Source organism: Vipera berus, assembly GCF_964194415.1.
Source record: "Vipera berus genome assembly, chromosome: 1".
Taxonomy (NCBI): Eukaryota; Metazoa; Chordata; class Lepidosauria; order Squamata; family Viperidae; genus Vipera; species Vipera berus.
The window spans coordinates 130381044-130405899 of NC_138202.1; the positions used below are offsets into that span (position 1 = coordinate 130381044).

Here is a 24856-nt window from a genome sequence, read left to right on the forward strand (position 1 = left end):
AGTCTTCCTTTCTATTTTCTTTTTTTTCTATATGAAATATTAGTATTGCTTGTAGTTATCTTATATGAGCTAGAGAGTGATAGATTTAAGAATTTATTATTGGTAGCATATGGATGCTTATGATTGTTCTTTGTTTTTATACCCTGTACTTAGCTCTGGGAAGTCGGGGGGGGGGGGAGGGGTAGGGAGGGATAGGTAGGGGAGGGGGAGGGGGGGGATTGTTAAAGATAAAATGTATTTTAAAACTTTTCAATAAAAAAAAAAGCTAGAGAATCAGCAGGACCATCGTAATTTAACCTCATATGAATGAATTAATGCATCTGTTTTGTTTAATCCCTTTTATATCCCGCCCTTCTCCGAAGACTCAGGGCGGCTTACAATCTAAAGGACAAATCAATGTGCTTAGCAATGTTTTATGCAATGTCATTTCTTAAACCAAGGGTGTAGAGTTCACTTTGGAATACAAACAGCAAGTTCCTCAAATATTCCCTAGAAACATTTCTTTTTCTTGTATTCATCGGCAAAAACTGTATTGTTCAGCTCAAAATGGGGACCTTTAGTGTGTCCAGATTTAACAGATGTTGATTGAATCTGTATGCTGTCAAACCAGTCAGGATCTGAGCATTTGGGGATTTAATACACACTGAAAATAAAAAGCCAGATATTCTTCTATCTTTTCTCGTAGATAGGATTCATAAGAGAAGAAAATGTTGTATAAATATAGTCTGAGAGTCAGCCTATGATGTTCCAAATAAACATTTTAAATGCCTTTTTCCTAGACTGTTTAGATCAGGGGTGTCACTCAATTTCATTGAGGGCCTCATCAGCATTGCGGTTGCCCTCAGGGGGCTGGGTGGGTGTGGCCTGGGTGGGCGTGGCCTACTGGGTGGGCATGGCTAGAGTGGGTGTGGCCTACTGGGTGGGCGTGGCCAGCTCTACATCATTTGCATCAAGGGTGCCTATGGGGGCCTGGGCAGGAGTGGGACAGATCTGAGGGTCTCTGGCAGAAGGAGGGTCTCTGGGCCAGGGCCAAGGCAGTGGGGGCCGTTCCCTCACTGTTTCCAGGATGGCTTCGTGGGCCACATGAAACCACCTCATGGGCCGGATCCGGCCCCCGGGCCTTGTGTTTGACATGTCTGGTTTAGATGAAAATTCAGTAGGTTATTGACACAACTAAATAGCTTTTGTGACTATGGCCACAGACCCCCAGGACTTAACTCAAGATTTAAATCATAACTTTTCTTCAAGCCTTCAAGACGGGTGGATTTCCTAGATCAGCCAAAATATATTCCATCAGGGCATGAAAAGCATATTTGAATCCACTAGCATTTCCCTTTTTTGTAAACAAAAATCTGTACAAAACTAGATGTGCTTTTGGTCTCTTCCAGCAAGATTCCCTTTCTTTGAAGTTTAAATGTCAAAACAGATTTTAAAAGCTGGCAAGACATTTTTCAACATTACTGAATATAACAAAGGTAAGTATTACCATCTGTTTGCTATTTTTCAAACTTCCTTTTTTTACAATTGCTCTCAACCTATTGGCATTCTTTTATCTTGTATGATTACCTTTAATTCATACCATGAAAAAGGCAGATAATACTGTAGTATCAAGGTGACAAGGACCTTTCTATACAAAATATCATCAATGGCAACAGCAATTTCAATGGTGGGGCATGAAGCTCTTTCAAAAATATTATTCAGAGAGCCAGTGTATATGTCTCTTCTTGAAATAATAAAGAATACTGAAAGCCTCTGAACACTGCCAATTGATGGAGAAGGAGGTGAGCCATTTCAGTCAATTCCCTTTACTTCCTATTGCCCTCGATGCAATTGGCTATATTGTTTTGGGTCTCCCCAACCCTTCAGTTGACTTTAAGGAAATACAATGAATGGGTTATCTGGAAAAATGGGCAAGAATTGTTTCCCCACTTCATAAAGTGGGAATGTCCCAGGATTAAAAATATATTTATATGGACAATATTCTGAATTTCTAATGTCTTATTAGAAAGGTCAAGAAAAAAAGAAAATAGGTGGCTTGACTGTTATTGATTTCCCACCAATCTCAAAAAACTAAGCAGGATCAGACCTGATTAGGATTTGGAGGGGAAAACCATTGAGAAAACTACTAAGAAAACTAAAAAAACCCTCCTAGCATTAGAGCCTAGTCTGGAAAGTAAGCAAGTAAGTAAATGGCTCAGAAGAAAGCAATGGATAATCAGTCCAGTGGTTTTTTTTTGGGGGGGGGGTTTAATCCCATTTATATCCCGCCCTTCTCCGAAGACTCAGGGCAGCTTACAATCTAAGCACAAATCAATGTGCTTAGCAATAGCCTTCATTCTAAGTTTATGCCTGCTTATTAGGGCTTTCGCCCCCCCCCCAAGCGGCATTATTACAAAGTCAGCTTATTGCCCCCAACAATCTGGGTCCTCATTTTACCTACCTCGGAAGGATGGAAGGCTGAGTCAACCTTGAGCCTGGTGGGATGCGAACCTGCACTAATTGCAGGCAGCTGGTGTTACTTAAGGAGGCATTAGCCCACTGCTCCACCGAGGCAAGACAATACTGTGATGTGTCTGTAAAGTCACCAGATATCAAGGATGACTAATAACAAAACTTCTCCTATGTGCAACAGACTGTATGACAAACCTTGGGAACACAGAGGATGAAACAGGACCATAATAGGAGGGAAGACCATTGCAGAAATGATTCCTTAGTCCAGGGGAGTGGGAAACCATGAGAAAAAGATTCAGTAACTCGGTAACTCCACCTAATTTTGTTAGTTATCAGTTTATTTGGAGACTTGCTTTGGCAGGCTTTCAAGATTCAATTAATTTATCCTACTTCCCAAAAACAGTGCTCCAGAAATCTGGGTGCTTCTTGTTTCCTGAGTGCGCCAAACTCAACAGAATAGACAATATTGTAAGCAGAATGCAAATCTATTACTATACAATGAAAACTCATTAAAACTGCCTACCGTATTTTCCGGCGTATAAGACGACTTTTTAACCCATGAAAATCTTCTCAAAAGTTGGGGGGTCGTCTTATACGCCCAGTCGTCTTATACGCCGGAAAATAGTACATAAATCAATCAAGCGCCCCCGTTCTTGCAAAGCAACTTCAAGCCTCCTTAGTCCCGTCCCTCCAACGTGACTCTCCCTTCCCACCCCCAAGAGCCTCTAAGCCCCTTCCCCTCCCCCTTGCAAACCCCAGACCCCGGGAGCTCTTGCGTTTATTCCAAAGGGTGGGTGGAAGGAAAAGCCCCTTTCGGCTCCAAGTGGCTGCAAATCGACGAGCCCGGGAAGGCACACCCTTCCCTCTCACTGTGGAGGAAGCAGGGCAGGCTGGCATTGGGCGGGAGCCAGCAGGGCAGTCCTGTGCACGCGCGCGCTCCCCGGCTGCTAAGGAGTCCTCGGGGAGCCATGGCAGGCGCCTCACGCCCTTCCCTCTCGAGGCGGCACCGGCGGAGCCATCTGGCGTCGGGCGGGAGCCGGCAGGGCAGTCCTGCGCACGTGCGTGCTCCCTGGCTGCTAAGGAGTCCTCGGGGAGCCGTGGCAGGCGCCTCACACCCTTCCCTCTCGAGGCGGCACCAGCGGAGCCGTCCAGCGTCGAGCGGGAACCAGCAGGGCTTTCCACCATCTGCATCAGAGGGGTCTGAATTGGGCTTGTGCCGGACACTTGGCAACTGGCATGTAAGTATTTTCCGGCGTATAAGACGAAAAATCTTGAAAATCTTCTCAAAAGTCGGGGGTCGTCTTATATGCCCAGTCGTCTTATACGCCAGAAAATACGGTAATTTTATACACAGTAGATACCAAAGGGGTTGGATGAACTAATTGTACTTTTGGCTTTGCGTAATCATACACACTTTTGCATTATCTAAAATGCAGAAATGTAAAGAGAACTAGAAAGTGTACTAGCAAACTCAATATTTGCATAAAATGTATTTCTTCCTTACCCCAAAATTTTCCCATATAAGGAAAAAGGAGGTGCTTTATTTTTGTTTTCACAATATTGCAATAATCCTTACGGCTTATCAGACTTTCATTTCTCACTACAAGAACTAGTCCTTCAACCCAAAAACATAATGCACAATATTACATGTTGGCCAAAACTACTCTTGCTGGGGAAACCAAATTGCAGCAGAATGCATGAGTGGCAGAATAATTGTTAACTCTTCATTTGACTCATCATGTACAGTTATTTAAATAGTGTGGATACTTTTCATTCTTCCAAGTAGGGCAATACTCAGAGTACTTATCTTTTATTACTCTGACTGCATAGGAATGGCTGCTTTGAGATTCTCAAACATCCTGATTTATTTCAAACAAAAGCAAAAATAAAACCCCAAATCACCTTTCTTTTAAAAGTATACGCTTAGTTTTCTCTTAAATTTAGGCTCTTGTCCAAATGTAAAATTTAATGCATGTTTCTTCTTCAAAAAATGCAGTTAATCTGCAGTTTCTACTAGAGTACAAAAACAAGATCAACCATAGTCTGCCTCTGAATTGAAAGTGGACTATATGAGAAATAATAAATAAACAACTAAATAAAGTATCATGTGCCCAATCCATCTGCTCTAAAAGAGAAGGGACAAAAGCTGAAGGAGGAAAGATCCAAAGTTCATTCCAGTGCTTCTCAAAAAATATGCCCCAAAGACAGACAATTTGGTACTGTCCAGATGTTTCGGGTTTCAAATCTTATCAGTTTAGCCAGTGAAGCCAATGGTAAGGAATTACACATGTAGGTTGAAAACATTTCTAGTATACTGGGTTGGCTGAATTTAGTATACAATCTGCAATCTGAGCTATCATCAATTTCTTGCAAATTCTTAAAAGAACTATTACATTTATCATTTGGATATTTTATGTGCAAAATTCTGGTTATTATTAACATAGTCAAAAGATTATATAGCTTGTTCTGTGACCCCCTGAACAGAGATTTTGAGTAATTTATCTCCGATTCAGCAAGGAAAAAACAATTCATTATGTTCTGAATTATTCATACTTCCATGGTAAATAATTAAAAATTATCAATTAAGTATAGTTGTCTAGTGATAATGGAATAAGAAAAGTTCTTTTTTTTTTTAAAAAAAAGGAAGTTAGCTTGAAAACCTCCACTCATTAAAAAATCTGAATAATAGAAAGCAATAGGATAGTCATAAGTTTCATCAGGTCATGCATTTTAGGATAACTCTGTTTCTTATTCCTTTTTAAATATCAAAAGATGGGGAGTAGTCTACCAAAAGACCTTAATGTATTTTACTACAAAATAATATCTTCTGAGTATTCCATATACTAATGCTACCTTTCAATTAATGTTGCTACCAAATTTATTATATATAGACAATTACAAAGCTGAAAGTGTGGAATTTAGGGGAGGGGGAAAGAGGAAAATAATTGGCCATCTATATTTCAGAGTTAACCTACAGTAGTAATAATAATAATAATAATAATAATAATAATAATAATAATAATAATAATAATAATAATAATGTTGGAAGGGACCTTGGAGGTCATCTAGTCCAACCCCCTGCTCAGGCAGGAAACCTTATACCATTTCAGGCAAATGGCTGTCCAGTCTCTTCTTAAAAACCTCCAGTGTTGGAGCATTCACCACCTCTGGAGGCAGGTTGTTCCACTGGTTAGTTGTTCTAACTGTCAGGAAGTTTCTCCTTAGTTCTAGGTTGCTTCTCTCCTTGACTAGTTTCCATCTGTTGCTTCTTGTCCTGCTTTCAGGTGCTTTGGAGAATAGCTTGTCTCCATCTTCTTTGTGGTAGCCCCTGAGATATTGGAACACTGCTATCATGTCACCCCTCACCCTTCTCTTCATTAAACTACACATAAGTGATCACTTTTAGTACAAGCATGTTTCTTAGTAAAACATTTTACACAGCATCTTTCATCAAAGGAGTCTAGAGACCTTTACACGAATAAAATCAGATAAGTTCCATATAAATAATAGAAGACAGCATTTTCATCTCAATATAAAATCAATATTCCTTGGATCCCAGACATTTCTGGAAGTCAAAATAAAATTGCCTAAGCAGGATTGGCCACTGTGTGTTCTCCCAATCCCAGCTGTATATCAACACAACTCAGAACAACAAACACAGTAGAGACATTTCTAAAGAAGTGAATAAAATCCCTTGTTAATATGTATTGTGTTTACTATGGACAGGTTCTAAGCAATAATTTACAACTAGAGTTCTAACAGGATTTTTCAAAAGCAAGCAATATACTCTGTACTCAGAGGTACTTCCTTTCACTCAATTATGTTCATTGTATTTATACATAGTTATTTTACAGTATGTTTTATTGAATCTATGATATTTTGTGGATGAGCCCAAAATTTCTGCTGCTAAATTTTGCCCATTTAACAACCTTTCTTGCCACAGTTGTTAAGAGAGTGACTGTAGTTGTTAAGTTAGTAACATGGTTAAGTGAATCTTGCTTCCCCATTGACATTGCTTGTCAAAAGGTCACAAAAGGTGATCACAAGACCCGGGATAATGCAACTGTCATAAATATGAGTCCATTGCCAAGAGTCTGAATTTTGATCATGTGACCATGGGGATGCTGCAACCGTTGTAAGGGTGAAAAATGGCCCTAAATCATTTTTTCAGTGCCATTATAACTTTGAACGGTCATTAAATGAAATGTTGTAGGTCAAGGATTACCTGCATAGTATCAAACTTTATGTCAGTGGGCTTCCATTCACACAGGTAAACTTCCTCCCATCCCTTGGAAAGAATCCGATCATTAGGATTCCTCCACTTAGAATTAGATGTGGAGATGGTAGGTTTAAGGAAAAAGAATGAATTTCTTTCAGGAATATTGGTTACCCGTGGTGGATGGATATCAATGGATGTTTCATTTCACTATATACTTGCAGGGAACTTAATTGATAATCTGTCTCACAGTGGACATGCTTTATTATTGTCCTTTATCATTTTAGAATGGATGATATTACTGTGAACCATCCTGCAACATTTCCCATTTATTTTAAGGAGAAAATACACCTGAAGTACTATATCTGTACAGGGAAAAATGAGAAAGAAGGGTGTTATTTCTCTACCTGTGTCCTTCCTTCCTATTCTAAAAAGTATTTTCTTTCCAGCCAATAGACTAGCCAGATGTGTAACATTCCAATGAAGTACTGGCCAATCAAAAGTCATGTTGCTGAAGACCACTGGTTTTTGGAGAGTCATCACAAGTTCTTTAGCTTCTTCTGGTGTAAATGGTTTGACCTGCTCACCTGCAAATGAAACAAAGAGACTCATAACAAGTTAAGTTATCATATGAGAACAGTGGCAGCATCAAAATATATAAAGTTATCTTTTCCATATCCCATGTACTTCAAATGTTTCATTTCACCCAATTTTGATGCCATCGCAGCAGGAACATGTTAAAATGTAAATAAAAATTCAACAGTGATTTTCTAATGTGCATCATAGCATCGCAATTTAGACTTAATGTGAAATTAATCACAGGTCTCTAACTGACAAATGTTTAAAGGAAATGTAGTGAAGAAAAAACAGCTTTTCCAAATGTTGATGCCTCTATATATAGCAATCTTCCACAATCTGATTATGGTGGACAACAATGTCCACCATCTCTAGTTATTGAGCATTCATTGGGGACAGTGATATTTGTAGTCCCATATATCGGGAGGCCAACTTGGAAAAAGCTGATATAAAGCATTGTCATGAGATTGCTGAATATGCTGATTCAATCAGTTTTGTATATTTAAATATCTTCTGCAGTGTCAAACTTTTTTTAAAAAAAAACTCTTCAATTTTAAAAAAGAAAGACTAAACATAATCCTCCTGAAGGACTATGCTAATCCTTGATTTAGGTTTATGCCTTAAGATTTATATGCCCACTGAAACTGTCTTCGTGAAATGTTGGCAGCCTTGAATAAACTCTGTACTTTTATAAAAATTGCCCTAAAGGGACCTGTTAAATGAAAGGACCTTTTTTTCCACACAAATATAACCATCATATAGAATTAAAAAAAGCATGTTATAGCCAGAAATTATAAAAATCTTTTCCAATATTGAATAATGATTTTTTGGTTTGTTCAAAGTTACTGAAAGTCACAAAACTTTCTAAAAGTTGGATCAGGGAATATAGTCTCCTCTTGCCTCCTGCTGTCACAATACTAAAGCCTGTAAAAGATTCACTGAAAAAATTTATTTTTATAAATAATGATTATTAAAGGTTACAATTGGAAAAATTAAAAACTAATTCACTGAAGATACTACTACTCCACTTTTCAGTTTAAAAAAATTGAGCGGATCTCAGATTTTTTAAAATCCATAGCAATCATAGGTAACAAACTTTAGGGAACCTTTGAACAGTTTAAAATAATCAGAACACTGTTAATTGTTTAAAAACATTTTTATGTTATGCAAACGAAACCAACTTTTTTCATACTTCATTAAATGGCAATTCAAACAGGAACCTATTTATTTATATGGATTATTTATATGTTTACTCCTAATAAGCAATATTCCCCTAGCAACTTAGAGAAGCAATTTAAAACTATAGAAAGAAGTAAAGCCACAGAACAATAACTTTAAATAAAATAAAACCATCTTCAACATAAAAACAAAGCTGGCAAGAGAATGAGAAAGGAAAGATAACTATAAAGTCTTATAAAATACTGGTGCTATGCCATCTATTATTTTATCAAAATTTTGTTAAGCACAGTATTGTATAAAGTAGCTTCCTTTAAGCTGATTTCCTTCAGATTTGTTAGACATTATCTTCTCTAATTTCCAGCCATACCGTCTGGGAATTATGGTAATCGATGCAACTTGGTTTGGAAAGTCTGGCATAGTTTACTGGGGCAAATAAATACATCTTAAGTATTCATGAAATCATTCGAGGTTTTGTACCTGTCCATTCAAATTAGAATTCAGTGCTCCTGCTTTAGAATTTCATAAACCCTCTCTATTATTTGAAAGAAGGTTTTTTTTTTTAAAAAAAAGGTTGGAACTACTGTTTTTACCAGAGCAAGGAAATCATCAGAAGCAGAGATCTGCATTCTTAAAAGAGCAGACGATTAACCTGTATTGTCACACTATGTTGCAATGGTGAGTCCAATGGATGGCTTTAAAAAGAGACTGAATGCATTCATGGGAAGCATTGCTATCAAGGGTTATTAGTCATGAAGACTCCATGCCCAGGGAGCAATATGCCTCCACATATCACTTGAAGGCGTATGGGTGGCAGGGGGCTCTGTCTCTGTCCCTTGCTTACAAGTACCTCAAAGAATCTGGTTGACCACATTATGAAACCAAGTGCTAGATCACGATGGGCTTCAATCTCATCCAGCAGAAATATTCGTGTACTGTAACAAATCTACAAACTAGCACTGATGATGTTGCCCAAGTTGGGTAATGAAACATCTGCAAGAAAACAACCAAGTTCAGAGAGCACCAAGGATCCCACATTTCAACCCTGACCTACAAATACTCTCCTTTATTGGTACTCTTCTAACAATTGTACATTTTTATTTATTTTTTATTTTTTTATTTTAATTCCATTTATATCCCGCCCTTCTCCGAAGACTCAGGGCGGCTTACAAGCTTAGCAGTAGCCTTCATTCTATGTATATGCCTGCTTATTAGGGCTTTCACACACACCCCAAGCGGCATTATTACAAAGTCAGCTTAATTGCCCCCAACAATCTGGGTCCTCATTTTACCTACCTCGGAAGGATGGAAGGCTGAGTCAACCTCTTTCAGCCCAAGCCACTTCATAGGGTGGTGGTTGTGGGGAAAATAGAAAGCAAGAGAATTGGTTATGTTCCCTGCCTTCAGCTGAATAACAAACCAATAATAATAACAACCCACAAGGATTTCTTTATGTTTTAATTTGTGGCTTTGCATATCAAGTATCATTTTTGTGATGTTTCACAAGCAGCAATTTGGATGGCATGATATACCTAAGACTGAAAAGGCAGGAGTGAGACTTAACTCTTAGCATCAACCTCTGCTCCATGTCTAAAGGAGTGAGAGTTTCACAAGAGGTGTATTCTCTGCCAAATGTTGTTTCAGCCTTGCAAAGGGGAAATTTGCCTTTGTGAATGGATTAACTAGTTCTTATTGGACATACTATTGTGGTGACCTTGACTTGAGATTAAAGAAAAGATGAGTGTGCGTGTGTGTTTAAATATTTTATGATAATAAAAGAGAACAAGTTTCCAGGACATTTTTATGGATTAAAAATGACAATGTCTGGCATTTTGTTTCTGACATACAGTATTAGATTCTAAGTTCTATTTTACTTATTAGAATTCTGTCATGCTTCTTGACACCCATTCATTTCATGGTAATAAAGCACAGAGGTAGCCTTCCATGATCCAGCAGCTGTTCTAGCACTGTCTCCCAGTGAAATGCAATAATTCCTAGTTAAACTGTGCTTAATCGCTGCTCAGCTGTCCTTTTGCTCATTTTGCTTTGGTAGACTTTTCTACAAAGGTTCGTCATGTGTAATACATCTGGACTGAAATTCTAGGTCTCTGGAAAGGCGCACTAGGAACCATAAAATAACATGGATCTTTTGCCTTAGAAAGAGATGTCAATGAGTAGAAATAGTCTTTCTTAGTGGTACAAAAACAAACAAACAAACCTCTGCTTGTTGCTCCCAACACTAATGGCTGAAAAGAGAATCCAGTAGGAATACTGATGATCATCAAGCAGGAATAGATATTCCAATCAGAATGACACTAGTTTTATTCTCTGATGCAACCCCAATGCAATCAAAAGTGCAACACCCAGTACAAATGATGTTTATTGCAGGAGATACAACAAACCACAGTGCTTTTTCCTACCATACTACCCCTTCAGGAAGTGAAGATCAATAGTCTTCTGAGTTTCAGGCTGAAACACACCCTAGTTAGCTTTGAGTAGAGATGGAGAACCAATAACCACTAAAGTTTGGGATATTATATCACTCTGAATTGGGACAAGTAAGCCTGTTATATCGAATTATTCTCTTTCCTTTTACAGCTTTGAGTATCCTTTTTTCTCCCAAATTAATAATTAAAATGCTAAATGTTAATTTTCTATTATTTTGAGAGATTCGTAGGATTCTGTCCAGGCAAGTCTTCTCAGTGATGGCCTCCATTTTATGGTACACACTTTCCCTAGAAATATGGCTTGTCCCTACTCTACAAGTATTTCAGAATACTTGTATTTTTCAAAATATTTGCATTGTAAGCCCAAAACAACACTACTCCACTGGTGAGTTGACTTTTAGATTAAACAAATGGCACCTTTGGCATACTTGTTTTTTACCTATTGATTTCCATTGTTTATATAGGCCCTTAATCCTTTTTAAAACTTTATTTGCCAAAATGTTTATTAGGAATGGGACAAAGTATATAGTCCTCGTTTAACAATCACAATTGAGACCAGCAACTCAGTTGTTAAGTGAAAAGTTTGCTAAGTGAAAACATGATTGTACTTATGATCTTATTTCAGTTTTCCTTTGCTTTATAGACCTGGAGAGTCATAAATGCAAGGATTGGTTGTGAAGTTATTTTGTCATCACTGTCATAAGAATAAATGGTCACTAAATGAGACAGAAGCTAAACAAGGACAAACTGTATAGTGTAAATAAAGAAATAATAAGCAAAATGCTTCATTTATGACATAGTATTCAGGAACAATTGTAATCTACCTGTTGATGTCAGCCTCTGCAAAAAAAACATAATTCTTCTGATTGCCCAGATCTGAACTCATTGCAACACCTCACCAATTGAATGGGATCTCACCCCATCTGGGATTTTAGCTTCTCTTTCCACCCTCATCCCTTTAGATCGCTTAGCCTGGCAACCCAACACAGTGCTATAAGCACAAGCTAATTTCACCTTGTCAGCATGATCAGGGAAGCATTTTCAAGGGTAGGTCATTTAACTATAGTACATCACTCATCCTTTTCAGAGAGCTGTAAGCATAAGCAAAGCATTTCATGCACATTCATCAGACCAGGAGCTTTCACCTTTCTGAGCTACTGCTTTGTTTGTCCAGGAAGGTTTTCACAACTTTACCAGGCTGGCAGCTGGAATACTCTTCCTTGTGTCCAGGTGCCTTCCTATATTTGCCCTGCAGAGTATAGGATCTGATGGATCAATTACCAGAGATCTTGCTTCTTTGTATTATTCTGTGCCCATATTGGTAAGTAAATTTAAACCTATCTAAGCCAAATTTGTAAAACAAATGATACAAAGATACTGAGTCAGTTGCCTCACTGAGCCAACTACTTTCCTTTATGAAGGAGCCAGTGTCACAATCTGAAGTCAGAATGGACATTAGCTAACATGAACCATCCCGAGTTATTAAAATGAATTTAAATATGCATGGTTGCATATGTCTTTCAAGAAACAGTCTGGGAAGATAGAAAAAATTACAACATTGATAGATGTTCAAAAGGGAAAAAAAGCTTTGCCACCTGCAAACTTTTTTACCTTGCCTATATGAATGCTAAATAATTTTAGCTTGAAATATTTGCCAAAATGCTTGTGATAAAATCTATATCACAGTATATGAGGAAATTAATTGATCTGTTCTTCTCCAAATATTAGGCAGCTTATTGTCCCCTCGCTCTTAATTATTTGCATTTCTGAGTTACATGCATTTTTATTATTATTATTATTATTATTATTATTATTATTATAAAATTTTATTGGTTTTCTAGTTTTACATTTAAATATTTCAAAAGCAACGTGACGGCTGAGTTGGTCAATAATTCAATAACATACAAATATCTTTAGTACAGATCTCAAACTATTACATTAAATGTTTCCTCTCTTTTCCCCTTAGTATTTACTGTCTCATATTTAAATTAATACAATTCTTCAATACAAGTTTCAAAGTATAAGTAAAAAATAACTTTCTTACATTGATCAATAATTTTTAGTTTATACATATCCTAGTTTTTTTAACATTCAATCTTTTTAGACCATCAATGTCCTGGTTGTTTTTTACCAATTTTTAGTTTCCCATTAATATTTATATTTAACGTTTGATATTTATAATTTCCAAGTTTTAAATAACCCCAATTCCCTTTATCACAATTCACCACAAGATCTAATGTTCAGAATACATGTGTTATCTATCTGAATTCTCACCATCTTACATCAACTAATTAGTAATACAATATAATATTCTTATTTTCTGGTAAATTCCAGATATCTTAAATTTAGCAACCAAAATTCCTATTTCAACATTTAATACTTCCTGTCTTTTTCTCTTAATATTTACTATCTCATATTTAAACTAATAATTATTACCGCTAAATAAAAACATTATTTATTACATTCATTAAGATTTTTAGCTTATATATATAAATTACATTTAAATGTAACCTTTATAAGCAAATCAATGTTCAAATTTAACTATTAATATTTATACTATATATTAGTTATAAATGACCAGTTTTCTATTTCATCTCATAACAATATCAAGTATTAAGAGTACACGTCTTATCTATTTGAGTATATTGTATTTTAATTCTCACGAGTCAAAACCCCAATTTTCTTCAGTCTTATTCTGGCTTTCTTTTTTTGCCAAATCGTCTTCCATATTCATGCTTTTGAATCATCAAACAAATCTCCCTGTGTTGTTATATAGATTTTTTGACCTAGAAAAAAGCATCTGTTCACCATTTTTTTGAGAGGACTAACAAATCGTCTATTTTTTCATCTCAACGTAGTTGTCCTGAACTGTTTATCTTCTCTTCAATCTGTTCTTCTTCTTAATTCTCAGGTTCCTTCTGATTTATGTAGAAAGTCTTTTCCTTTTTGTATATTGTCAGTCCCTTTTCTGGGTTTTCCACTGACTGTATTTGTTGATCAGTTGAATCTTCTGTCATAATCTTTAATTGTTCCACCTTTTCTGTTATATTCTGTGTAGTTGATTTTTTAGTTGTAATCAAAGTTTGAGTTCGTATATCTGAGCTGATATCTTGTTCTTTTCTGTAACCTCTTATTTCATCAGTAGCTGTAAGAATAGTTTGATGAATTGCTTTCAACATAGAGAGAATCTGTTCCTGATCTTCATCCATATTCTCTTAGTTGTGTATTAGGTTAAAAACTTTACAATCAGAGAATGCAAAAAAAAAGATTTTGTCACTGAATAAGGAACACAGTTGGGCTTCTCACAGCTGATGTCTCAAGGTTACATAAGTCTTATCTATTGTCTGGGCTGCTGGCCTAGTGTCTTTTAAGCAATAACAAATTGTAGTATCGGGTTTAGCCACAAGATGTCGCCCCTACCATTTAAAATTTTCTTTTAAATCGAAAGTTTTTATAATCTTTTCAGTTTTGCTTCTTTCTTATAAGTAAAAACCCCAATCTTCAATAAGCATAGAAAATCTTTTAGTCCACAACTCCCCTGAATAGTCAGTCACCACTGTTTGTAGGGGGAGGGATAAAATCTCCCTTCCCTCTCCACAGGGGGGAAAGAACTTTAAGCAGCTTATGCAGGTAAAAAAAATAGTTAGGATTTAAGAGAGGTAGATCTCACCCAATCTCATCCACGCTGCTTTAAAATTGTCTGGTGGTAAGTGTGACTTCGGCCGTCTGCAGACTAGTGATGAGCCATACTGCTATGGCCAGTCTTTTGTCCACCAGTTTGGAGGGCAGCCCTGGATCAAGTGGGAGGGCTACCACCCTCCCGCAATCCAATGGGGATCCCCTCCTTGCTGGTCACCCATACAGGTTGACTTTTGACCCTTTCCAGGGTCCCCCAGTGCAGCAAAATTGGACTCGGAAGACGGAGCTTGCCATCCAGACGTCCATGGCGGCAACATCAGCAAACCGGAAGTCTAGGCCACTGTATTATTTAATGACAAAGTAATGGTAAGTTCCACAATAGAAGCAGCTAGGGTGTCCACGGTGGAACAGGGATGAGTAGTCAAGGAGGAGAGCACTATTGTTCTCCATCCATAGAATGGAAAAACATAGACATAACTTTTTCTTGGTGTGGTATCTATATTTTCAAAACAGAGGGCTATGTTTGCTGGTTCATATGAAGAAAAATAATGACTGAGCTTTTCCACACCCATTGACAACTGCTAAGACAGTAGAGAGGAAATCTCTGTACCTTACAAAATAATCTGTCTAGAAGGGGGAAAGGATTATATCTCACCTGTAGAAGAGACATCTTGTTTGCACAATCAGTAAATAGGCCAATTGCCAAGATAGTTATTTTGGAGTTACTCTTAGCCATTCTATCTCCATCTTCAATAAGAAGTGGAAATGGAAACAGAGAAGAAAGAAAGATGGGGTGGAAAAAAATTAAATGAAGGAGCATTAGGATTAGCCAGAGGAATATCAGGTGGTGTTTTAAGAGACAGATAAACTAAAAGGCAGGCAGAAAACAAGAAAGCTGAGCATAGCTGAGTCATTGGCTGAACAGGTTTTTGTTTGTTTGGTTAGTTTGGTTTGGTTTGTTTCTTTTTATCATTCATTCAGCCCTATCACTTCTCCCTCCCCTCTTTTTTCTGCATCAAAAGTGGTGGAAGTGATGAGTTGTGAAGTTTGCCATCTGCTTCTTTTTCAAAAGATAAGAGAAATGCTGAATGAAAGCAGCTACTTGAACTGATTTGATTGGGATAACATTCAAGTTCCTCCATCTTGGCTCTCTGCACGGAACCAAAATCCTAACACAGAATCACTACATTGAGAAGCAGGCAGGCACCCCCACTCACTTCAAAGACAGCACAGCATATACATACGCTGTGCACAGATTTGTTGCCTAAGTATAACTTCCAGGAAGCAAAGATGGCCAAGGAACAAAGTACAGATAGTCCTGGCTTATCAGCTCCAATTAAGACCAGCAACATCTTCACTAAGTGATGCAACAGTGCTTATAGAGGTATCCACAGTTTCACAATGGGTAATCCACAACATCGAAAACAAAATCTTGCCTCCTTTCTTTGCATGGTAGTTTGATTGTGATGCCGTGGCCACCATAAGGCCTTTTTTTAAGTCTTCTCTGGGATGGCAGAAGAGAAATCTCCAGCAATTATTATAACATCACGGCATTTGGCTTGCTGTGACAACATTGCAGACCCTGTTTTCAACTCTGAAGTTTCCCAGTTAAGAAAACTGAATCCTCTTGCTTTCTCCTGATCCCTGATCAGTGTTGAGGATTGGATAAACAATGCTCCCCATTCTAATAGCCATGCACCCATCTATGCAAAACAGGTGTACCCAGATGATAGCGTTCAATTTGGAACTCAGTTTGACATTTCAGAAAACAAGCTGATTTAGCTTGACCTGACCGGAAGCTGCCAAATCAGCTAGGGGCCTCAATCTGAATCTTTCATTTACTGTCACAGAAAATGGACAGGAAATAGACAAGAGTGCCAATTTGATGCAATGATTAAGGTACTGGACTAAAAACAGGAAGATTGTGAGTTCTAGTTCTCTCACAGGCATAAAAGCCAGCTGGGTAGTTTGGGCTGGATGATTTTCTCTCTCAGCCAACCCACCTTGCAAGGTTATTGCTATGGGGAAAACAGGAGCATTACAAATGCTGCCTGAAGCTGTACAAAATAACAGCATGATATAAAGCTATTTAATACCAATAGCTTCATGCACAAAAATTAAAGAGAGCTGTTGATAACACTTAAAAAACTAATTCAGTGAAGTTTTTGCTACGTAAACCGCATTTTAGAGTACTGAATAAAGTCGGGTTGATATTTTGGAGTTTGTTGAAAAAGGTATGCTTATTTCTGAGACATTTCCCCAAGATTTGGAAAAACAGTTGTTGTTTTTCCTTCCTTCCTTACATAGATTGGGTGGGGGACAATGTGGGATCTACATATATCATAGCCATTTCTCTAGGCAAGCATCTTGCAAAATGTGGTTTGGGGCTGGAGCTAGGGAGTTATGATGAATGAAAAATAGCAAAGGTGGTTTTGTTTTCCACATAATTGGCACCAACGGCAAAAAATCAGATAGGATGGGGAGAGGGGGAGATGATGGATGTGGAACCAACTATGGCAAGAGGACATGAACCCTCAGTATTTTCAAGGCTTACACCTTCACAATTCTGCAGCCTTTCCTAACACTCCTTTAATATTCTTGCTCCTGGGTATGAAGACTAACAAAGGACATTGAGCTCCAGGCTAGTCCTATGATCTATCATTTTTTAGCTTCCTTCCCCGAAGAGCTATGATTGGAAAGCCTCACTACTGTAAAATAATTCATTGTGACTTGAAGGTAGGACCCCACCTCCTTCTTCCCTCATTCTTTTATGGATCTTAGGGGGATACACGTATTGTGTAGAAACTCAAAGAAATGCCAAGTGTTACAAAGCCAGAACTTGCCACAAAAATAGCTCTAGTTAAGTTTTGTATGAGCTGGCTTGAATTTAGGGCTTCCTCATGCAGACATTTAAGCTAAGCCACATGAATGCTGCAGGGAATCCAAAATCTGTTGAGTGATGTCGGCGGGGGAAAGGCAATAGAAGTGCTTTGGGTTAGATAAATGTCTCCTTTTTTTCCCTCATGACCCTTTCTCAGTTTTAAAAATTATTGAGGACCCCAAAAGAGCTTTTGTTTGTATCGATATTTACCATATTAAAAATTAAAATCGACACAGCTACTGCTTCTCAAGATGATTTGATGGCATTTTAATATTGTGTTTCAACACAGACTGGCAAACAGCTTTGATCTTGTGGACCTGAGAGAGTCTTGGGGGACTCCCAGGTATTTAGGGCCACATTTTAAGAAACACTGGCTTGGATAATGATTGACAGAGTGATTGTCTCTGCACTCCCTGAAGGATTTGTCTTGCTTTGACCTCTGTCACATCTGGGCATTATATCAATTTGACTCAAGTCACCCAAATCCTAAGCACATACTTCATCTCTACAAACAGGGAGGCTTTTTAATAATTTCTGCAATTTTTCTTAAGTCTTCAAGAAACAATTGTATTTGACATTTATTGGTTTCCAAAAATGTGGCTGATCACATTTACAAGACTATTTCATTGCACAGAGAACCCCATCTATTTTTTGAAAAATCAAACTAGTTTTGTATGTAGATTTGCTTCTGATCAACTGATTTTTTTTTAAAAAAGCAGCATCCCTATAGGGGCAAATTCAAATTGTTGGACTGCAAGTCTCTTAACTGGGACACCTCATATGTGGCCTGTTTAATATTCACAAATACCCTTACCTCTCTTTTTGAGTTTTAAAACTTTAAGGGGAAAAGCAACATCATTCTTTCTGCTGGTCCTCCTCTTGACTTTTAGTGAAAGGACCAGCCTACAAGGGAAAAATAGTTGCAAGCATCAACTATGTCACTTACCAGTTTGCATAGGGTAAATGTCTCTTGCTCCTGATGAGAAAACTTCTTAAATACAGTCATTTAGATAAAAACAGAAACAGCAGGGGCTTCTCCTAGCTGTTTCTTTCTACCCTTACCAAAGTTTTTGAAAAAGCAAAGGCTACATTTCTTCTTCAGCTTCCTGTGCCTAACAGGGGAATGAGAGAAGAAACTTGGCAGAAGGACAGAAACAGCAGGCACGGCTTTATTCATTTTCCCTCTGTCCTTCTGCATAGTTTCTTGCAAATCATAAACGCATTTGCTTTTTCTCATGTTCTCCAGCAATCATAGAACACTTGGGACTTTCCAGGGTTTTGTTTTTTTTTGAAACTGCAGTACTTTATTTGAAGAGTTTTGTGATAGTTTTCATCTGTGTCCTACCTAAGATGGCTTTTAATTTTCAGCAAAGGAGACTCAAGGATTCCCCCTGGGCTTTGATAAGGCAGAAACATGTTTGAGATACCTACCTAATCACCTTCAAAGTCAATGGAAAATTGTCACAGGTTATTTTGCATGCAGGAAATCTTTACTAGTGATGTCAATGCAATATACAAATTGTTTAACATGTAGGATATGAAGAAAATGGTTTTCTTTCATCATGAAATCTCACCTCGATGCATGAAACATTAGGATTAATGAACCTATGGAGCTCCATATACAGTTGAATTACTGTCCCAGAAGTCTCAGTAGACATGACTAATTGGGTTGCATAGGTTGTGGGAAGTCACAGTTTAGCAACATCAGGTGAGTCACACATTCTCATCTTCTTTGCATCCAAGACTAGCCACTATAACCTCTTTTACGTAATATAAAAAACACAAATTCCTAAGTAGTTGTTAAGCAATCTGGGTACTATTAATCTACAATTAAGCAGATACTTCTGAAGAAATGTATCTCTTGTACAAGCCTGCCTCTGCCTCTTAGAAAAGCTTCTTTCTTCCTTTCAACTTTTAAAGCATCTCTAGTGAAAATTTAGAAGATCTTGACAGCTTTCCTCAGGCTCAGGAACTCTCCCTGGTCCAACCTGATGTCTACCAACATGTGAAAGTGTTTTTATTCAGCCAAACCCTTGACCTCAGAAGCAGTTTTGTCTGATACTTGAATATTATTTTGCATTTGATTGCTATTGGCTGTCTTGTACATAATTTTATAGAAAACAGCAGCTTTAAAAAACAAAATGCTGTATTGTTTTTTTATTTGTATGCATATACATTTTGTGGTCCTAATTGTGAAATATTCCTCTTCAGAAGTTCTGCTTGAGGCATCTTGCAGATACCCTGATTACAATGGACTTCTGGTCCCTAGCAAAGTCTTCATCTCTGCAATGCTCAATACTTGTTTCTTTTCTTACTTGATTATCTGATGTATTATTCATTCCATGAGTTCTTGGTTATTTTCTTAGTGATATTTCATTACCATAACTTATGATGTTATCTAGCTTGGTAATGAAATGTCTAAAAGAAAACAGCCAAGCTCAGCAAGCACCAAGAACCCAACAGCTCACCCCTGAGTTATATACACTTTCTTTTATTGGACTAATTCATGGAATTGTATCCTGATGATCAGTCTACAATATCAACAAAATGTCATCTGTACCATCATACAATAAGAAATATGCATAGAATAAATATATTTGGAGCAAGAGTTACTTCTGTACCCAAACCTTTCTCTCCTAAAGTCTTGCCCACAGGGTAGATGATGCTGGACAATCCCTGTGTTAAGATTATTCCTTGACTACACCTGTTAATTATACTCTGATTTCCCTAGAAGCTAAATAATGGTAACAAGACAAGTATCATCAAGGAGGACAGTGAAAAAATGAGGCTAGAGGAAGCACAAATTATCTCACTTTGGACACATTATGCAAAGACCTAGTTCTCTCAAATGCTGGGAAAGGTAGAAGGAAAGAGAAGAGGATGACCAGCAGCAATTGGGATGAACTAAATTATAGTGGTGATGGGGATGCTGTTGGAAGAGATGAAGACATACGTTAGGGACAGATCCTCATGGAGAAAATCTATGCATATGATTACTAAGAGCTGACAGCTATTTGATGGCATGTAATCAATCAATCAGCTCCCATATTGACTTTGCTAGCAGTCTTCCTCAAATGAAGTTCAAATGATTTTTCCTGGATGTTTTCTGTGCTCTTAAGTTCTGATGTGGCCTATGAGACAGGAAATATTCAACAACCTTTACTTTCAGTGACTGGATTCTGTTCATTTAGCATTTTCATACAATGCTATACAAAGTTGGAAAATGGTTCATTTGGCATTTAGGTTCATGTTGTGTGAACTGAGCCGCTGTAGTTCATAAACCATGACTAACTTTGTGGTGGAAGCTTAGCCAACTGTGATATATTTATGGCAACCTATGTCTTAATAATATATTAGCCTAGTCAATCAATTTTTCTTTTCTCATCCACATAGTATGCCCCTCAATATAAAGCAATAATTTAATTCAACCCAGTGTTTGACTTTAATGAATATTCAGCCTGCTACTCTAGCGAAACTCTTTTTCCACCTTCATTATTAGTATTATCTGTGAACAATGTTAAACCAAGAGAGTAGGAAGAGACACATCATTTTGATCTCTCTGTTTTCATCTTTCCATTGCTTTATTCTTTCTTTGGAAAATTAATTCTGATTCAGAAATGGGGGAGGGGGAGAGAGACATAAAGCTTCCTAAATATACAAGAGAAAGCTATTAATAATTTTCAATTAATTGTTGGGAATTGTGCAGAATATGGAAAAATAAAGAATTTAGCACAGCAGGATTTTTGTAGAAAAGTGGTCTCAAAGTTGTTAAGAGGTTAAATGTACTGTCAATTATTTTGAATAATTTAGCACATTAGAAGAATTCATTTCATGCCAGGAGTAGTCTTCTTCCAGCAAACCATGCTGGTTAAATATAGGGTTTAACTGAGAGGTTTTAAAATCACTTTCCAAAGAAAGAATCTGCTTACTAAAATAACAACCTATTTTTAGAGTAAGTGATATCCAGCTGTTTTTCTTACAAGCATATAATAATTTATCAAGATAACATTTTGGAGACTGGGGAATCAACTGTGAGATTAAAAAAGGAATCCATGCATTACGGTAAATTGTAAAAAGAACGAACGAAATCTTGCATATGTCTGCTTTGTTAAATCCCACTGAGCTCAAATGAAATGTATTTCCTGTTGTAGGACTGCCTAAGACCAGGGCTTTTTTCCTCATAGAACGCTCAGAACGGAGTTCTGGCACCTTTTTGGGATGGAACCTTGTAGGGTAGGCAAGGGGTTGTATGACATGTGTGAGTTCCGGCACCTTTTTCTTCTACAAAAAAAGCACTGCCTAAGACTATCCTTGCTCACTTTCCTAGAAACCACTTCAAGGGAATTACTTTTAAAAAGGCCTGTAACAGAGCTGCATTTACAAAAGAATTACTGATAATATGGTTAGGTAAAAGGCAAGTGCAGTCAGATGGTTAAGAAACATATTTACAGAAAGGCTCATATAATAGTAACAGCTCTTTTTGTATCTCACTCCTGCAAATTCTATTCAATTGAGCTTTTCCCCTCTTTTTCATTTTTGCCTACTGAGAGAGATGTACAACATATAACAAATTTAGTGACTTTAAGTAACATTCATAATTTGGCTTGCCACATGAGCAACCTGATTTTATGACCTTTTTTGCGATGCTCATTAAGCCAATGCTGTGGTCATTAAACAAACCAATGGTTCGCTTTGGGTATAGTTTGACCAAAAACTGGAAGGAAATGCCAGGTTTTGGCAAAACTATTGTAAAATGTGATCACATGATGTGCCTTGGTGAAAACAGTTGTAAAAGTAGCCCAGCTGCCAAACACCCAAAGCGACTGTGGGGGCGGGGTAGGGGGGACTGTCAGAACTTTGAATCTGGGTCACAAGTAACCCACAGGTAGATCTCTTGGAACTTTTAATGGTCATTAAGCAACCAATTGTAAGTTGAGGACTACCTGTATAGAATATGAATATACAGTTGCAAGAAAAAGTATGTGAACCCTTTGGGATTACGTGGAGTTTTGCATGAATTGGCCATAAAATGCGCTCTAAACGTCATGTAAGTCACAACAATAGAGAAACACAGTCTGCTTAAAATAATACTACACAAACATTAGCTGTTGTCATGTTTGAATTGAAGATAAGATGGAAACATTCACAGTGCAGGGTGGAAAAAGTATGTGAACCTTTGGACTTAATAACTGGTTGACCCTCCTTTGGCAGCAATAACCTCAACCAAACGTTTCCTGTAGTTGCAGATCAGACTTGCACAATGATCTGGAGCAATTTTGGACCACTCCTCTGCACAAAACTGTTTCAGTGTAGCAATATTCTTGGGATGTCTGGTGTGAATCGCTCTCTTAAGGTCATGCCACAGCATTTAAATCGGGTTGAGGTCAGGACTCTGACTGGGCCACTCCAGAAGGCGTATTCTGTTCTGTTGAAGCCATTGTTTTGTTGAATTACTTGTATGCTTTGGGTCATTGTCCTGTTGCATCACCCATCCTCTGCGGAGCTTCAGTTGGCGGACAGATGGTCGTACGTTTTCTTGCAAAATGTCCTGATAAACTCTGGAATTCATTTTCCCATCAATGACAACAATCCGTCCAGGCCCTGAGGCAGCAAAGCAGCCCCAAACCATGATGCTCCCTCCGCCATGTTTTACAGTGGGGATGAGGTTTTGATGTTGGTGTGCTGTGCCTTTTTTTCTCCACACAGTGTTGTGTGTTTTTCCCAAACAACTCAGTTTTGGTTTCATCTGTCCACAGTATATTTTGCCAGTAGTGCTGTGGAACATCCAGGTGCTCTTTTGCAAACTTCAAACGTGCTGCAATATTTTTTTTGGACAGCAATGGCTTCCTCCGTGGTGTCCTCCCATGTACTCCATTCTTGTTTAATGTTTTCCTTATTGTAGATGTGTCAACAAAAATGTTAGCATGTGCCAGAGATTTCTGTAGGTCTTTAGCTGACACTCTAGGATTCTTCTTTACCTCATTAAGCATTATGCGCTGTGCTCTTGCAGTCATTTTTACAGGATGACCACGCCTAGGGAGAGTAGCAACAGTGCTAAACTTTCTCCATTTGTAGACAGTCTGTCTTACCGTGGACACATGAACATCAAGGCTTTTGGAGATACTTTTGTAACCCTTTCCAGCTTCGTGCAAGTCAACAATTCTTGATCGTAGGTCTTCTGAGAGCTCTTTTCTGCGAGGCATGGTTCACATCAGACAGTGCTTCTTGAGACCAGTAAACCCAAAACAGGTGTGTGTTTTTAAAGGGCAGGACAGCTGTCAGCAACACATCCAATATCATCACACTGATTGGAGTCAAGGTTGGCTCACTCCTGGCTCCACCTAGCACTTGGAGAAGTCATTAGGCTAGGGGTTCACATACTTTTTCCACCCTGCACTGTGAATGTTTCCATCTTATCTTCAATTAAAACATGACAACAACTAAAGTTTGTGTAGTATTATTTTAAGCAGACTGTGTTTTTCTATTGTTGTGACTTACATGATGTTTAGAGCACATTTTATGGCCAATTCATGCAAAACTCCACGTAATCCCAAAGGGTTCACATACTTTTTCTTGCAACTGTATATATCTACAAAGTATGTGATTTGAAAAGGAGTCTGTGGTCATTTAAATTTGGTTCAGTATTTCTTATTATATTTTTATCCTGCCTTTTTAAACGTACTTTGGTCAACCCAAGATGGTGAACATACCTAATATTCCTGACTTTTGTTTTCCCTACAGCAACAGTCTTATGAAGTGGGTTGGGCTGAGAGAGAGGGACAGGCCCAAAGTTACCCCATTGGCTCTCATGCCTAAGGCAGCCTGGAACTCACAATGTCCTGTTTTTTACGCTAGCGCATGAACCTCTACACCAAACTGATTCTCAAATGTTTGATTAGTATCAAACAGAAAACCAACTACTTGGGTCTCAATCACTTAAATATGCAATATTCTGCATATTATCACCAAGGTACATTCAATTTAATGAAATTTTCTTCTAAAGAAATATGCTTAAAATTAGACCTCATGTTGATAGGTTTAATGAAATAGCCATGCGGCAATTCCCTGTAATTTAAATCATACACACTTATCCATTTATTGTCTTCAGGAATATGATTAATCTAATTTTTACCATTATTTTCAAATAGCAAATGAAGCCATTTAAGATGTACATTTCTTGTAACTGTCAAATCATTTCTCTCCACCCGACTTTATTTATACTGATAAAATTCATTGCCAACTTTTTGTGAATGGATACACAAGATAGTCTTATGTATCTACATCTTAATATTGAGTTAAATTCTTTTTGTCTTCATGGATATGTACACATAGTTTTCTCATCAATAATATGGTTTGCTTTTGCATTCTTTTTTTTAACTTCCCAGTCTAATCTATAGCTCTGGTGATCTGCCATCCAAATACAAATCAAGGGCACCCCAATCCCCCTTACTTTTTATTTGTTCATCTACA

The 24856-nt window shown here is 37.6% G+C and overlaps 1 protein-coding gene across 3 annotated transcripts in view; it reads right to left on the reverse strand.

The window, feature by feature from the left end:
- HSPBAP1 (HSPB1 associated protein 1) overlaps nucleotides 1-24856 on the reverse strand; it is a 71616-nt gene that overhangs the window by 39648 nt on the left and 7112 nt on the right. For 2 of the 3 annotated variants that reach the window (XM_081315128.1, XM_081315127.1), the window contains exon 2: nucleotides 7075-7254. In XM_081315128.1, coding sequence (XP_081171254.1) covers nucleotides 7075-7254 — 180 coding nt within the window. Of the gene's footprint in view, nucleotides 1-7074; nucleotides 7255-9269; nucleotides 10093-24856 lie in introns of those variants that run through there. The other variant, XM_081315129.1, reaches the window with a different exon arrangement.